At 41.7% G+C, this 17780-nt stretch overlaps 2 protein-coding genes across 2 annotated transcripts; both read left to right on the top strand.

Annotated features, from left to right (window-relative positions):
* Positions 1–293: 293 nt before the first annotated feature.
* Positions 294–6439, top strand: sumo2b (small ubiquitin like modifier 2b). The gene is made up of 4 exons (XM_006791551.3): positions 294–403; positions 2523–2654; positions 5126–5197; positions 5721–6439. Exons 1-4 carry the CDS (start codon positions 383–385, stop codon positions 5781–5783), a joined length of 288 nt encoding a protein of 95 aa, XP_006791614.1. The 5' UTR covers positions 294–382; the 3' UTR covers positions 5784–6439.
* A 1866-nt stretch (positions 6440–8305) lies between these two features.
* LOC102785303 (jupiter microtubule associated homolog 1-like) lies at positions 8306–17650 on the top strand. The gene is made up of 5 exons (XM_006791552.3): positions 8306–8507; positions 10949–11091; positions 14211–14359; positions 15253–15283; positions 17061–17650. The coding sequence occupies exons 1-5, from the start codon at positions 8452–8454 to the stop codon at positions 17210–17212; spliced, it is 531 nt and encodes a 176-aa protein (XP_006791615.1). The 5' UTR covers positions 8306–8451; the 3' UTR covers positions 17213–17650.
* Positions 17651–17780: the final 130 nt, after the last annotated feature.

Below are 17780 nucleotides of genomic sequence, written 5' to 3'. Positions count from 1 at the left end.
CATATGGCTCTCCCCATGCAGTGAGGATCATGTGTGGTGATGCTGACTGAACTATGCTGCACCCATGCGAGGTCAGCAGGGTGATAAGGAGTATTTAATGAGATAACCACTTTTCTAAACCTGAAAACAAAAGGGAAAACATCGCTGTGCGCGTGCACGTGCATCTGCCTGCCTCTTTAACGCGCATTGTGACTCTCCCGCCCTTGCCCAGACTGCGCTTTCAACCTCGTGACTACTCGCTGTCCACTCAACGCTCGTTGAGGTGGACGCGCATGGGCGCGTGGCCGCGCACGTTCGGTTGTAATAGGCTAAACGGGCACGTGTACGTGCGCGTACTCGTGTTCTTTGTGTGGCAGTGTAGAGAAGCGCCAAAAGAGTGACCATGGCTGATGAAAAACCAAAGGTGAGTGTCTTCACAGTGGATTGAAATGCCAGTTTACTCCGCTTGATTTTTTTTGACACATGCGTGTGTAAAAATACGGTCATTTCCGCATGCTCCGCTGTGCCTTTTTGCAAAGTTACAAGCTGAAATTCAACTACTAGCTGTACCTACTTTGATAGACCGGAAGGTTTGTGAACGCGCATCCAATGGCGCGCGGACCTCTTTCTGCTTGATAACACACAGCCAACCAGCTGGTGTCATCCCCACTGCATGCCTCATTTCGCCAGTGTGTGTGTGTGTGTGTGTGTGTGTGTGTGTTTGCGTGCTTCCATGTGTGAATGGCTTGTGCCACTGTGGGAGAGTGTACCGGTGAAAATCTGTTGGTGCCACTGAAACTCTATGAATCATCACTGTGGTGATCTCGGGCTCACTCTGAGTCTGCAGGCGAAGCGAAAAGGGAGGACTTAAGATTTAAATTTTGTTTAAATCTGAGAAATAGTTTGTATACAGTATTGTGCAAAAGTCTTGAGCCATCCCTCATTACCCTCTGTTTTGCCTACTCAGTGGTTATAAGCAAGTTTTCCAGGTCTTTCGTGTTCTTTCCTATTTGAAAAACACATTTCTTTAACTGACTTTTTTATGCCACAAAAGGCTTAAAATTGTATTTTTGCACCAACGAAGTGATTCCCAAAGAGGTTTTGGGAAAAGACCTAGCATATCTCAGGACTGTGTGCAGTGTGTCCTTAAATTTTAGGAAATTGGACAAGTGGAGGACAAAAAAGGTTATAGACTTTAAGATGAAAAGATGATCAGCATCTGAAATTCATGCCCATAAGAAATGGGAAAAATTCGCCAAAGACCTGACACAGGACCTGAGGCATGCACCTGGACCTTCAGATGATCCATCTACTGTCCTCTGAAGCCTCATCAGAAATGGCTGTCAAGAAGCCATTTTCAAGGAAGAGGAACATGAGGAGAAAAAGCTGAAGTATCAAAATTAGACAAGAACTGGAGTGATGAGTTGAGATTTATAATTTTTTTGGTTTAAATTATCTATATGTACAGAGGAAGTCAAGAGAGAGATACAGCAGTGAGTGTTTACATCCATCTGTCAAACACAGTGGAGGCTCTGTCATGGTTTCGGTCTGCATTTCAGCCAATGGTGTTGGGGATCTTGTCACAGCTGATGGAAACACAGAAAAGTACCTCAGATTTTGATCCACCGTGTAATATCATCTGGCAAGCATCTGATTGGCAAAAAAGAAAAAACAAACAAACAGTGGAACACAATGTTTGGATTGGTCTCCCCAGAACCTGGACCTCAACATTATCGAAATAGTGTTGCATCATGTTGAAGGAGATAAGACCAAAAAGCAGTCAACATCCAAAGAAGAGCTTTGAATGTCCTTCAAGAACCTTGGAGAACTGCTTAGACTACTTAAAAAATTACAAGAAGGCTTTCCTTGGAGAGTTCAGGCTGTGTTGGAACAATAAAGTCTGGTCATATCAAACATTAATTTTCAAGCTCATACTGTATTCTCAAGTATGTTTGCATGTTTCAATAAATTGCTGCAACTATTTGCCATTATCCTAACAAAATATAAGAAATGAGTGGTGGCTCAACACTTTTGCACAGCACTGTATATCTAAACAGTTTCAAAATATGCAAATTTGCAAAAGTCCTGGGGAATTTTACACCTTTGGGCTTATCAACCTTCCTTTTATGGATGCTGACATATCTTTCTGGCAGTTCCACATTGCGAAAGTGAAGTCAAACTCATAGCAGTGCTGCTTTTGTACTGCTCAGTCTTTTCCTACTGAAAATTGATCAAGAATCAATAAAGAATTAGCACAATTGATAATATCATGGATATTAATAAGCTCTTGCCAATATCCTTCCCTAGCCACCTGGTGAGCTGTTTAAGTCTGAATTCATTATTTCATCACGCTACTGCAAAATTAAAAGACCACCGGAGGCACTAAAGGGACTGAAATTACGCATGTAATAATAACAGAAAATACCGTGCAGCGCTTTCCCCCTGCAAACCTGTAACTACTGTGTTGTTCTGGTTAGTCAAAGTCTTTTTTTCTTTTTTTTTTGCTCCTTCACTGTGTTTCTATCTGTGCTTCTATCCCTCAGGAATCAGTGAAGACAGAAAACAATGAACACATAAACCTGAAGGTAGCGGGTCAGGATGGATCTGTAGTGCAGTTCAAGATCAAAAGACACACACCGCTCATCAAACTCATGAAGGCCTACTGCGAGAGACAGGTGATTATGGCCCCGAGGCATTACACTAACACTGATCATTTCCTGAGTGGGCATAGATCTTTATAAGCAGAGTGTAGCTACAGTTAAATAGACTTCTTGTTATTTTCTGTTCTCACCACATGAGGGGAACTCGACTTGAAGTATTATTTCCCCAGAAATATCTGTCGAGTGTTCCTCTGTACACCTCTGCTACTAATCATATATACACTTGATGTAATTGATAGTTAGCTGTTGGATTGTATTCTAAATAACATGTTTAGGTGTTATTAACAATAATCCTGCTTTCTTTTAATTGACCGTTTCCCTGCATCGCTGCACACCATTTACAGTTGGCAAAAAGACACAGGTGTATAAAATTGCATCTACTGGGAGAGTTGCCTACCCTCTGTGGAGCAAGGCTTGCAAATGCTTACAGGTTATGCTGTTTTAACATCATAAGGAAATCATTACTGGAGTTCCTTAATTTTTTAGAGGCCAGACTTTGAAGTTTGCACACAGTTAATTGTGTTTTACAACCGAATAGGATACAATTAAACCATTTACTTTCAATTCTTTGACACTTTTCACACATGCATTTAATGACTGCAGATTATATGTTTGTATTCTAGATGCCAAAACAAGCAGTTATGCCAGGGCATCTTAAAAATCCCATTTACCATAAAATATATGCAGGCATTTTAAAAAGAAGGTTTTCATAGGACTCTGTGCGATCCTCTGGAAAACTAAGTACACCTTTACTACTTCAATAGGGATCAAGGGGACAAGTAGCAGCCAGGTGTTACTAATCAAGTACAAGTTGATTAGTAACTGATTATCAGCGCGTGTGAGCACCTCTATACAAGCAGAAATTTGTAGGTTGTAGATCTGGAGTATTCAGATGTGTGGTAACACAATGCCACAATCCCAGAAGTGGATCTACAGGCAAGTTCAGGTCAAGGTCAAACCTTGCAGTCCTGAGAGAAATAGCAAAATGACCCAAGAGCCTCAGTTAGAATGTTAAATATTAGAAAAAGACTGAACAAGTGTGACTTGTTTGGAAGGGTTACCAGGTTCTAAAAAGAACAACGCAGCAAAGTTGCTTCTGCACAAACAACAAGACATGTGGAACAATGTCCTTTGGACAGAGGAGAGCAAAGAAGAGATTTTTGGCCATAATGAACAAAGCGTTTGGTGAGAACCGAACACAGCATATCGGTACAAACACCTCATACCAACTATTAAGCACGGAGGTGGAGGGGTCATGATTTGGGTTTGTTTTTAAGCCACAGGCCGTTTGTCTGACAGCTAAAGCTTGGCCAAAATTAAATCCCGCAACAGGACAGTGATCCCAAGCACATCAGAAACTGGACAACAGAATGACTGAAAAAGAAAAGTTGCAATGACCCACTCAAAGTCCAGACCTCAGCCTGGTTTAAATGCTGTGGCAGGATAAATAAATGCTTGCAAACCTCAGTCACCTGGTAAATACTAATAAAAGTTACACAGAATATGATTCAGTTGGTTCTACAAGCTTGAATCATGGGGTGTTCTTATTAGTTAAATCGAATATTCCACTTGTTTGTAGATATGTACTGTTAGGCCAAATGTATGTGTGTTGGACAGAGAACATACTTAGCTGTCCTTGAGTCTCAAATACATTTAACAGACATATCACGTGCTAAACCATCCATCCATCAGACAGTAACTCATCACGGTTGTTGTTTCACTTTTCCTTGAAAAAGTTTCTATTGCAGTTCTTCTCTTCCTCCTCAAATGCAGTTAGGGTCTAGAGCTTTAATGCAAATACCACCTTGATAGCATAGCTTTAACGCTTTACGTGGTTCTTGCATCCTTTAAATGAACCTCCCTTATCGTCATCTGTGATTTCACAGTAATCGCAGAAGACATCTAATCTTTTCCTCCTGCTGTTATGGATTAGCTCAGATTTTGAGCTGTTCTCTGCCAAGCTACTTGCTGTAATGGCATGCAGGAATTTTGACTTTTGTATGAATTAGCACTGCACTGAGCATCACTCTGGTTCTCTATTAATTGCAGCTGTGTTTGCATTGCTACAAAAGCAATACCCAAGGTTTTCTAAAAGAGTTGTGCACAAAAGTAAAAAAAAATATGTAATAGAACACGAGGTCTGAGATCCTTTTTATTTGAAAGTCAAATAAGGGTTCAACTCTGTGGAAGAATGGAAACCCAATCACAGTGTTATCTGTTCATTGGACTCCCATCAGGGTAAAAGAGATGTTTGTCATACAGCTCTTTTTTTTTTTTTTAAAGTACAGCCAGAACCAGATGGTTATCATTATTCCTTCATTTCTGCTTCACAGCAAGACATGTTTTTTTTTCTATGTCTTCCAAACCCCAGCCGCCTTATCTTCAGCATGAGCATATTATTGTCTGCATTTTTATTTTGCACACGTTAGCCTATACAGAGCTTCACATGAGATTAACAACAAGATTTTACACATTTCTCTTTTCAGGGACTGTCAATGAGGCAAATCAGGTTCAGATTTGACGGGCAGCCAATAAACGAGACAGACACACCAGCACAGGTAAGGCCGTGTCAATGATTTAAACATACTTCATGCACTTCCCATGATGATTAGTGCTTGGGATAACAGTATTTCTTAATAACCGTGGGCATTAGGGGGTTTCTCCAGGCTGAAAGATGTTCGTTCAAAGTCACAGTGCTGCCATGAGGAGCCTCGGGCTAATTTTAAGTTGTTTTTGAATATGTCGCTGTGCAGATGCCAGTTGTATTCACTGCAGTTTGTGGTTGGAGTAACCACAACTTGCATGTTATTGCAGTGCCATCCAACCTTGTCCACAGTGCAGCCTTCAAAGCCAAATACAGTGTGTCATTTTATTGTCACAGTGGTGCTATTTTGTGTATGCAAATGGGAAGTTTTTAATTTGTACAGGGCATACTGTCACCCTCTAGGTCAACAAATTAGCATCCTCCTTTTCCTCTTTGCAGTACAGATATTTTCCCTCACATCACCTTTTGCTTAAATTACTCAAACGTTATGAAATTCATGGGCTTATATGTTTTTGGTTTTTTTCCCCCCTTAACAGTTGGAAATGGAAGATGAAGATACGATCGATGTGTTTCAACAACAGACGGGCGGACGGATTTAATCGGCCACGTGCATCACCACTTTCTTCCTGGACACCACCAACTTTCCTGGCCTCTGAGGCACACAGCGCCTGCTTCTTCGCAGCTCGTCTCAACAGAATTCCACGCGGAAGAAGTTTCCCGTTTCTCTGCTACACATAACTGCTGTATATTTTCATTTGCGCCCCTTTTACTTTTCTGTCTTTGTACATAAGCCACATCCACATCACCCTGAGTTCAGATTTTGTTTTTCCATGCTGTATTGTGATAAGTGTTAAGGACTTCCCTTCCAGACTGTTAGGACTGGTGATAGAGCGAGCATTAAGTAAAACTGACTTTATTGATCAAAATCTGCTCAGCTGATCTTGGTCGGTGGCCAGCAAATCTGTTCTTAAAGTGTACAATTTTTGGGACTGGCTGTCACTTAGTGAACCATATGCCAAGTATGGGGATCACGGGATATGCTAACATTTGGGTTCTGTCATATTCACAAAACATATTTGATTTTTTACATTTTTTAAAAATAGTACTGGATGTGTAGAGGAATGTTCTGAGAAATCGTTTTTGCTAGGCCACTTCAAATTTTGGGAAGCCCTAAGAGATGTTCCAGCAAAATAAACATCTGTATTGTCTATTAAGATGCTTGTTGAAATAAAGCTATTGTCTTTTTCCAAACTTTCATCATATTTTTCTATTATTTAACAATATAATTGTGTGTGTGTGTGTGTGTGTGTGTGTTCTGCATGTTTGTTGCACTTAAATGTTTCAGATCATTCAGATTTTTTAAATTGATTTCTTTCATTAGGAGAACAAAGTTATCCAAACCTTTACTGCCCTGTGTGAAGAAGTAATTGACCCCTACACCTAATAAACGGTTGAGCCACCAGTGACAACAAGAACTGCAATCAAATGTTTGCATAAAGTAGCGATCGACTTTGACTAGCCCACACCAAAACCTTCATTTTGTGTTTTTAAGCTATTCAGAGGAGGACTTGCTGGTGCGTTTAGATCAGTGTCCAAAACAAAACGAGTTTCATGGCACAAACTGATGGTTTTGCATGATTTTCTGGTAGAGCAGATTTTTTTTCGTAAGGATTTTTATTCATCTTTAGGCATGAAAAAAAAGTCTTTTGAACTTCATTTTTTAAACATGTACTTTTCAAAGCGTTTGTTACACGTCCACTTAGGTGGACAACATAGGTTTTGACTTATGAGTTTGGTATGGAGTGACACATCAGTGTCCAATGAGGTGGTTTATGTGCAAACATACCATCAACACTGACAAAAATACAAGAAAACAGCCTTTGAATACCTGTTCACTGTGGTGACCACTATGCGTGAAAGGGTTAAAGCAGCAAAGCAGCCACCATTGTTGGTAGATGTTATTTTTAAAAAAACAAAAACGTGTTAGTTTTATCTTCAAAAACCTTCATCAGTCCAGAGGATATGTTCTCAAATCTTGAGATGTTTTTGGCAAATGTGAGAGGAGCCTTTGTGACTTTTTTGGTCAGCAGTGATTTTCTCCTTGAACTCTCCCATAGATGCTATTTTTGCCCAGTCTCCTTCTTATTGTTGAATCATGAACTCTGACCTTAATTGAGGTTAGTGATGCCTCTAGCTCTTTAGATGCTGTTCTGGGTCCTTTTTTGATCTCTTGGATGAGGGATTGATCCGCTCTTGGGGGAATTTTGGTAAGTGGGACCACTGCTATGAACATTCATCACTGTTCCAAGTTTTCTACATTTGTGAATAATGGCTTTCACCGTGGTTTGCTGAAGTCCCAAAGCCTCAGAAATGGCTTTGTAGCCCTTTCCAGACTGACAGAGTGAGACAGTGACTTTATTTCTCAGCTGTTTCTTTAGACTGTAACACAATTTGTTGCTCTTTGAGATCTTTTGGCCTACTTCACTTTGTCAGACAGGTTCTGTTTAAGTGATTAATTGATTCAGCAAGTGTGGCAGTAAATTGGGTGTGTCTTAATAAATTAAACTCAGTTTTCCAAAACATTTGGTAAATTGTAGTTATTCATGTTTTAATACATAGGCTAAGTAGGTTTTCGTAACTTTTTCCCTTAACAAATGAAGTCATGATTTAAAAACTACAGTTTGTATTTACTCGGGCTATCTTTGATTTAAACTTATCTGAATACCTGAAACATGTAAGTGTAAATAATATTTAAGAAATCGGGAAAGGGGCAAATATTTTTACGATGCACTGTAATTATGATCTTAATGAGCCAGTAAGTTAAATGGGAAGTTAAGAAAGAAGTTGAAAGTGTACCAATTTTCTAACTTTATTCTTTAAAATAATTTTGCAGATTGCCGCAATCAGCGCTATTAAATGAAAACGGGGGGAAAAAAGAGCCCTCGGGGTAGTGGTCTCTTCTGTCCGATCCCTCACAGGAACCCGAGACCTGCCACCAACAAGATATCCGACTGCTAAAGTTCTATCCAATGAGAGGCGAGTTCTGTACCGTTCTGTCCAATCACAACGTGTCTAATACTGGTGGGTTGGGTCTGGTGGGCTGGCACCGCAGAACCAGCGGATCTGTTCTTCGTTATGTTTTTCAGTGTCGGGTGGAGTCTACATCCCGTCGCATCCCTGCGGGCAAGGAGGAGGATTTATCCCCCCCACCATTACTTTTTTATTTGACTGTTTCTTACTGCCAGAGATCGAAATACTCCAAAAAAGATGACGACGACAACCACCTTTCAAGGAGTGGACCCTGGTGCTAAAAGTAGTTCCAGGTAAAAAGGAGCCGAAAGCCTTTTCACGGAGGAACAAAAGAAGTAGGATGCGGGCAAAGCCTCTCAGCTAGCAAACGCCTCTTTTATTCGTTTTTGCTCAAAGACAGCTTGCTACAGAATATCACAGGCTGTGTTAGCCCGGTGGTGGTTGGCGAGGGATTTTTCTGGATTTAGCTAAACTGTCACATAGTCTAGCTAATTAAGATAATCTTATTGGGTGTCTGATGCACCATACCCTTTAGCTACATGAAGTTAGTGAGGTTAGCATGCCTGGGTTTCGGAAACAAATTGCTCGACAGGATCTTTTCCACATTTCTGTATAAGGAGAAGTGGACAAAGCTGCCTAAGCCTAACGTCAGCTCCCTGCTGGCTGCTCTAGACTGCGAAATAACTTTTTTTAATAGTTCAAGTCACCACTTTTTTTCCTTCCTTCCTTCTATGGAAAGAAAGATCTGTGAGTGTGCTGCTCTTGGAGTTGTTAACGTCTTGTTAACTTGTTCTTTTTTGTTGCATTTTATCTAACAAAACAAAAAGAAAGAAAGAAAAGAAACAATAGAGTCCATTTGATTGATTACAGGAAAGGTCCCAGACTAGACCGCGGTCTGCTTATGTCATTATCTCTTGGATTTTGGTTCAAGGAAGTTTTAGGGAAACTCATTAACGGGGTCGCGAGCCTGATGCCCGGTTTTACACTCAGTTTAAGAGTCATCCTCCAAGCATGCGCTGAGTCTTTTCCTGTAAGTGATGATGCGTGTCGGCTTCGTGCATTCCTCCCTTTTTTCCTTTTTCTCTTTTTTCTTACAGGGAAGAGTGCAAACCTTAAAATTATGGCCGCCTTTATAATGAGGCATGATTTAAGGGCGTGCTAGAGATTTTTATACTGCCACTGTTAGCCCTTGCTGAGTCTGAGTGAGCATGTCAAATGTCGGTCAGTCCGCATGCTGCTTTCGGATGATGCAGGGGGCTTGGGTGGGGGCTCTGAGCTAGCTAAGCCTGTAAATCTTTCCTTAGCTCTTCTGCCTTTTCCCCCTTAAAGTCCCCTTTAGCGAGCTGCTGGTCATTTCTGCTTCTGGAGGACCAAGTAGATCAGTAGAGCAGCAGCTTGAATTAGGCTAAAATCAAAGGCCTCCTATCCTGCCTTATCAGACATGCCATCTTTGGCTCTGGACCTTAGCAGTATCCTACCCAGCTTCACCTGCCTTAAAGTGGCCTAAGGCTTCCAAACATGACTGCCATTTCACACATGTTATTTGCAGGTTCATTCTAGGGTGGGGTCTGCTGCCAGCCAGCTCAAAGCTTTCCCCCACCGTCGCAATCTGTGTGTGTATGTGGAAAGCATGAGCTCATCCTCTCTGGCTGGGAGGTGAAGTCTGGTTTAGGCATTATATGTTGTCACAGCCAAGAATTAAATGTGCAAATTCACGTTGTTGCATACTGGGCTGTGTGCGATATGTTTTTTTCCCCCCCTCGTCTTGGTTGCTTTCTTTGTAGCTGTGCTTCAAGAGCAGAGTTGTTTTTTTTGACTCCCATCTGCCTGCCTGGCCCTCGGACAGCTGCTCGGTGTGTCAGCTGGTGACTTCAGGGGGCTTCAGGAGAGGAGAGTTTGCTGGTGGAAAAAAAAAAAAGAGGGAGGGGTCCAGCAGTGGCTCTGCAAGCACATCGGTGTCTGTCGTCCACCCCAGCTGCCCTTGAGCACAGCGAGGAGAAAAAGGGTTTCCCTTCTCGCTGTTAAATTCCTTTTGTTCGGTTCATGGTGGCAGAAAGTCTGTGGAAAGTAGGCTTTGTTTGTCATCTGTGTATCTGGATCCTGGCTTTCTGTGCTGTTCTAGAACAGTCCCAATATTACGTGACCTATATTTAGCGTAAACCTCAGACCTTTCACTTCCATTGTGCGATTGTGACCAAAATAAATATCAGGTTTGATGAATAAATGCGATAATTGTGTAATTATTCCCCCTAGAAACAGACACAAGCCCTCATATGTCACTGCAAAGGAATCTGCGCTGAAGAGAGGCAGCAGCTAGCCAGCTAACTCTGTGATTATGTGCGACTGGAGTCAGCTGCAGGGCAGAGATTGGGACTGTCTGTGTGACAGGCTGACAGCCGGGGCTTAGAGAGTGGGGGGACCTTGCTGGTATCTCTCATGGGTTTTTTTTTCCTTTCTTTCTTGTGTGGTATGTTTATAAAAGATTTAGGGTGGAGTAGAGAGAAGGTTGCATGTAGCTTGGGGCTACCTCATGTTTTATTTCACTATTGATTTTATCTTTTTTTTTTTTTTCTGTTTTTGCGCCGTGCATCTGATCAGTGGTTTGTGACGTGAAGGCCTTGTTTCAGTTTGAAGCGAGAGGTTATGGAGCGGGAGGGGGGGGAGAGATAGGGGCATGGTGGGCGGGGTGTCATTCCAGCTGACGTCAAAATTGTGTCATTTTGTTGCTTCAAAGGGTACTACGACCGCCGGGTGGGGACTCCAGCTTCTCCTTTGGCACAGATGACAACACAACGCCCCAGCGCAAGAACAAGATGGCCTCCAGCATCTTTGCAGAACCTGATGACCCTCACGCTCATCGGAGGAACAATCCACCTAGTAATTCACTCTAACATTTATTTCTTGATTGATGGAATATCCATGTGACTGTATCAGGGCTGAAATCAAGTTTTACAGGTTTGATTTACACGAAACTGTGGTTTTACATCAGGGAGCTTGTATAAACACACACGAAGAGCAAGTTCTATCTTGCAAAAGCAGACAGATCTACCAGAAGCCTTAAGTAAGTAAAAAAAACCAAAAAACCCCAACACACCATGAAAGTAATTGTTCTAACTTGAGCTAGGAACAGATAGAGATCCCAAATTTTTCCGTTTGGGTTGTCAGAAAGAGCATCCCACAAGAGTAATAGCACAGAAAAAGAGAAAAATCCCCAGAGTACTACGTAAGGGTAATTCGAAGTGAGGGTTTGTTAAATGGGGCTGAGGATCAGTCCTCTATGGAAAGAAATGCGTCAGTTAAAAATGTGTCAGTGGGTGAAATTAGCGGCCCGCTGCAGCCACAGAGGACATCTTATTTTGAGTGTGCAAGAAGATGCAGAAAAATGCAGCCGGGGCCACGAGACCTGTGAGTGGCACTGTGAGTTTTCAAGGTCACTGCAAACATACAGCCAGAGGAAGTAGGTGAAATATTAATGTGGCCTGACCGTGCCGGGCAAGGTTTGGATCTTTTATTATGCATTGGCTTCACTGATTGTAATTAAAGATGGTCCAGTTAGTCAGTGATTTAATACATTGTATAAAGGGGGAAAAAATTCGAGCTCTGTGGCATTTCTGCAGATTTGCTTTTTAGCTCAGGGCCTCACAAGCCTGAGATCACATGTTTTCACTCTGGGAACTTTGTGGAAAACTGTTTACATGGCGTATCAGATTTTCTGGGTAAGTGTGGACGATGAAGAATTTGGCCTAAAATCGTTACATCAGCCTCTGACCTCTGCAGCCAGCAGCTGCTTACAGCAAAGCCTTTTCCTGCTTGCATTGTTTCACTCTGGGTCAAGTTGAGGAGAGCCTACCACAGCTGTCCCACTGTAACGGATGCAACTGGATGAGGAGGATATAAATGTCTGCTTGAATGACCAAGGTTAATAACAATATAAAGCCTTATAATCATTGTGCGATCTATTATGTGGCCTGTGTTTGAACCCATGCTGCAGATGAACAGGTTTCATTGTTTGCTTTGGCATGCAGCCCTGTGTACATATTATTATTTTATTTTTTGTTTGTTAAGATCAAATACACCTTTTCATGTCTCAACCATCAAGAGCCACTTTGTAAAGTATTTTTTGCCTTTGGGCAATTTATAAGTTTAGCTATGATAGCACAGTCTCAAACGACCCTAGAAACATTTGACAAAATAAGAGCACAGAAAACAAGCATGGATTAGCTGCTATAAGCATTACTTTAAACAAGAGATGGTGGCGCCACAGTTGTCAGAAAACAAAATAAATGGAGTGCTGTCCTCATGGCTAAAACTAGGAGGTGGGAGGGTGGAGGGGGTTTTCCCAAGCTAGTCCTTTAATGCCTGAATCTGATTCCTAACTTTCATGGTGTGTCTTTTTACTAAGTGGCAAATGTAAGAAAAAAAATTAAACTTGTTTTTTAAAAAAATGTAACTTATTTTTGTTTTAACTATACTTTGATGGTTTTCTTTTAAAGATTTGTCTTGTTCTGTTTTACTGACATAGAAGCAGGTTGTTGTTCAGCCAGGATGTTCCCTAGGATTTTAAAGGGGACCTATTTTTCTAACTTTCAGCAATATTCATTATTCTAATTCTTCTTATTATTGGGGTTATACAAGAGAAATGATCATTATTTAACTTGTATTGAGGTTCGTTGAAGCCTCTGGGGTCATCCACTGTCTGAAAGTTCTGTTAGCTCCTTCCTCGCTTCCTTTAAGCCGCCTTTGTTCTGATTGGTTGGAACTTACAAATGGCAGGTGAGGCTTCTGGGCTCACAGCCAGAGCCATGTGTCTGAGATGACCATATTAGGTATGTTGGCTCTCTTTGAAGTCATAAAGAGCCAAGAGTTGAAGAGAAAAAAAAAACTACTGACCTCATTATGGTCATGGTCATGTTTATGTGAGAAAATAAGAAAATGTATGGCAAGTAAAATTTAATTTAAGGTTTAAAGATACCAAAGCTGTGGGTATGTGCAAGTAACCTCAGCTTCTGACCACATGAGTGCTTACATGAAATAAGAGGGGGAAAACGAGACTACCATCAGCTGCATGATTGCTGTTGCTGTCTCAAGGCTCAGTAGGTTCAGCGTTATAATATATTTATGCCATAGACCCAGGAGATCTATAAGGTTAAGTAGAAGCCTATAGCAATGACAACATAATGCATCTCTCTCTGGTCCATCAATCTACTTAAATCCTCTTCCGTTTCATATTTCTTGACTGTCCAGAGAATTTATCAGACTCCTTAATGTGGCGCCGGTAATGAAGACGCGCTTGTTGAGTGCTGATTCACTTCACTCTATTAACAACAATGGCCACTCCTCTTCTTCTTTGCTTTCCGTTGTTCTCCTCATGACAAAGACGGTCTGTCCCCTCCCTGGCCCTCGGGGTTTATAGCTGTTACCTTATGTGGCTTGAGCTAGCACAGCCTGCTTCCCCACAGTGGGCCAACACAGGATTTTTAAAGCTCTTTCTGCTAAAGGAGAGTGCAGGCGCTGCAGGGTTTTGTGAGTTTTGGCATCCAGGTTGTCTGCCTGGAAGCGTTCCACTTCGTTTCTGGGTCTGTTGCAGACGCCCAAGCGGATTTAGTGATGTTTCCTGTTTAGTTCCCAATGATTTTTTTTTCTTGTCTTATGTTATTTGAGTCTCTAATCAAGCTGATTTTTTATCACTGAATCTGAGAAATCTGAGAAAAGGAGTATTGTGATGAGCATGGTAGATTGGTGGGGCTAGAGAGATTTGGGTCTGGGGTGGCTTTGTCACTAATTGGATTAGTGTCCATATGGTATGACTGTGCTGCTCTGGAGCCTTACTCATGTTTTGCCATTTGGGTTTCCTGTTAAGCTTCAGTGTAATCTTCTGACCAAAAAAGAGGAGCGAAAAAACCCAAACAATTAAAGGGCCATGAGTGTTAGAGTGTTAGGTTATTTTCTAAATAGTTTGAAAGCATATTTTTCTTGTCTGTCCCTTATCTGCCTAGGCGGGGCCCCTACAGGAACCCTGTGCGGCGAGCCGTCGGCCCCGCTGAGGCGAGTACAGCAGCCTCTCCTCTTCCCCAAGAACCCTGAGCCGGAGCTGACCACCATCCACAACTCTGGGGCCGCCTTGGTCTGGAATCAGAGACGAGAGGTACCAGCCGTTCACCCTTTCAAGACTTTGTTTCCAAAACAGAGCCGCAGCCAAGTACCAGGCTGAAAAAAAACACTCTGTCATAGATTAACTTTAATTCTAAACAGTTCAGTGGAAAAAGTCATTGGGGGGAAAGATGAGTTCACAACTGCTGCCAAGAGAGTTTTGTTAAGTCTGTGACAGAGAACAACGAAGCACAGCATCCCAGAGAGCGAGAGATGAGAGCCGCGAATCATTCGCTTCACTTTATCTAAAATGTCACAAGATCTGCTATCATTCTTTATTCATTTTTGTAACTTTATTTCTTTCAAGCTGTTTTTATGTGTAATTAACAGAAATGGTAAGATTGCATTAACTTGATCAGTGTAACTTGGGTCCAAAAAACAGTTTCCAGTGGTTAGGCCTGGCATTGAGCCAGCTTGTCCCCAGCGGGCTGCCGAGCTGTTAGTACATTGGTGGAAACCCTGGTGTTTATCGTCTGTTTGAAACAGACCCAGGATATGTTGTTGGGTAGATATCCTCCACTGACATTTGTAATCCCTTTTAATGTGTGAATGAGGCGGCCCTCGCTTTGTCGACATGGGTAGAATCCAAATAAAGACAGGCAGAGAAAACACAACGGCCGACTCCACCTACCAACCTAGAAACATATCACTAGGGTCAGAAATCACAGCAGTGCTGTCATTAATCATTCGCAATTACAAGTGCTTGCACAAAAGTTCCTGTATATGCAACTGCCTTGTGGATGTTCAGTATTATTTTCCTGGCAGCATTCCTTTTCTTTTTTGGGTTTGTGGTTGTATATAAAACGCTTCTTCTCAAACGAAGAAACATTAGCAGAGGAGCCAGGTCGGGGAGAGATGTGACATTCCTGTCTTGTGTTTTCATTGCAGGTTGAGAACGGCCAAGAACAAGGAAATGATGGTAAGTGTCTTGAGCACTTGGGTGTTTTTATAAAAAGGCTTTCAGGTTTCTGTCACAGTCTATGTCTAAACAGAATTGCATGACTTGGTCGTGAGAAGCTCCTCGGTATAGCTCTAGAACAGATCAGTTAATTTCACTCTCCCCTCCTCTGCAAAGATCAGATTATGGCGACTGATCTGGTCTGGTATGCTGCTGCTGGCATACAGTCTTTTTTTTTTTTTTTTTTTTTTTTTTTTTTTTAGCATGGAGTACACATGTTCTCCCTTTCTGAGTCAACACAACGTGGGCTCTTTGATGTGGTTTTTCCTTGTCATGATGGCATGTCGGTGTGTAGTCAAGCAGCTGTTGTTTGATAGCAGGCTCCACTGAGTATGAAAAGCTTTTTATTAACCTCCAGGTGCATGTTTGCAACAGAATTCCTGGCTCCACAGATAATGGGAAGGTTCGACCGCATACCATAATGAAAATTAAATCAAAGCTCACTTTCTGCACGGCCTTTGAGTGACTGGAATGTTTGTGTGTGCGCACTTTGAAGTGTGTTGTGTATAAATATTCGCAATTACATGCCATCAAAAACTTTTCAAGCACTTAAGCCAGTTCATTACTGCCCTCTAAGTTAGTTTCTTCTCCCAGCAGACGAGCGGGTAGAGCACACTTTTGATAAGACAAGGGCGAACAGAGATTAAATATATCAGCTTCTGGATCCACATTCAGCACACCTAATGTCTTTGATGTTGTTCCGAGTTAACGCTACAGGCCCTCCACACTCTGGGGGTTCAAACAGAGCACATTCAGCAGTTGAGTGTGCATTATACCTCTTTAAAAAAAAAAAAAAAAAAAAGATTTCAAAATGTTGCCCTCATTTCTAAGATTTAAATGAAAGGTCTCCATGCAATGTGCTAATGTTTTTGCACCAATTCAGGCGGTAATGGATAAAAAGACGGCGATGCTTTAATGCTGTGATTTTACTCATTTAAAGAGGGCTGCCCTCAACTACTCCACCGAGCCCACAGAGCTAAAGTGTGGAGACTGTTTTTAGCCAGAATTTGCATAAAACCAGCTTTAACCCTTTCCATCTCAGCAGTGTTCAGTGCTGATAGATGCAGCTAGCTGCAGTTAGCAGTTTGCTCTGGCTCCAACCAGGAGGGTCATATTTATGTGTTTTCATAATTGCTTAACTGCAATACTTAAAAGAAGCGACACAGTTTTGAAATCTTAGCCAACATTAAAAGTAAAAGGACAGAAGAATTATGTTTCTGCAGTGAATCTAGTTCAAGCCATTGGCAGCAGTTATACCTGTGCCTGTGTCATCACCAGCGTGTAGTTATGTTTCTTTGCACATTTCATGTCTGCAGTGTAGATTTAACACAGATGTATGAATTCACTATTATCCTTATTATTTTTATTGTTATCGTTTTTGTCACATTTTGATAGATGTCGATTTCCTATCATAGGGCCCAGTTTTTCCAGTGATAGAAGGATGGGTTTTGTTTGTTTGTTGTTTTTTAGTTTTTCAGTCATCCAAAATAATCATTTAGTACTGGAGAGTCCCCTCACTCGTATATTAAAAGTGGGGTCACCTTGAGCCAGTTATTGCTCCATAGTCTGTCTAAGATTGCTGACAGTAGTCCATATTTTGCTCTGGAGAGCCGCTGTGAGCTTGAGGTCCACTCCAAACTACAACATCTGGAAAAACTGCAGAACAAAATAAGAGCCACATCACCCATTGTTGTGGTCTGCACAATAACACATTATCCCCCCTCTTTTTTTGCTGTAGAGTGTCCTGAAGATGTTCAAGATCAGCAAGAGGAGCAAGATCAGCAGCAGAAGGAGGTGCCACAGCCCTCCGACCCATCGGGAGGTGCCAGCGCTGCTTCAGGCGGCCGAAGAAACCCTCCTGGTGGCAAGTCCAGCCTCATCCTGGGTTGAGACCAGTCAGTTTGTTTTTCTTTGTTTTGTTTTTTTTGTTTTGTTTTTTTGAAGACAAATACCCCCAACCACCATTCTCTTCCTCCTCATCAACATCTCTGCTTCTCCCCCCCTCCTCCAACACCACCCACCATCTCCACCTCCTTCACATGCACTCATGCCGTCACGTCCATGGACCCCCGTGTCCTCTCCCTCCACCTGCAAACCTTTTGTTTTGATCCTTTTTTCTATTAAAAAAGAAAACTGTTGACAAAAGCACTTTATGTATCTCCCCTCCCCTTTCCATTTCAGCCCATCCTGTAGCGCATTTCGCCTGCTGGAAAAGGCATGACGTTTAGCTTGTCCCTCATTCTCTCCCCTGGTGTAAATGGTAAAAAAAAGATTAAAAAAAAAAGATTTGATGCGTGGATTTCTAAATACAATAAAGATTCATATTAATTTGCTGTGGCTTGTTTTGTTTTTTCTTTATTGTTATCTTGTAATAGTTGTCTAGGATAAGATATAGAAAATGTAGACATGAATGGATCTGCTAAGTCTCCATTTCAGTGCATAGATGTCTGAAAGCAAG

This window comes from Neolamprologus brichardi, chromosome 4, assembly GCF_056152115.1.
Source record: "Neolamprologus brichardi isolate AB-2024 chromosome 4, ASM5615211v1, whole genome shotgun sequence".
Lineage (NCBI taxonomy): Eukaryota > Metazoa > Chordata > Actinopteri > Cichliformes > Cichlidae > Neolamprologus > Neolamprologus brichardi.
This window is presented reverse-complemented; position numbering and strand designations above follow the sequence as displayed.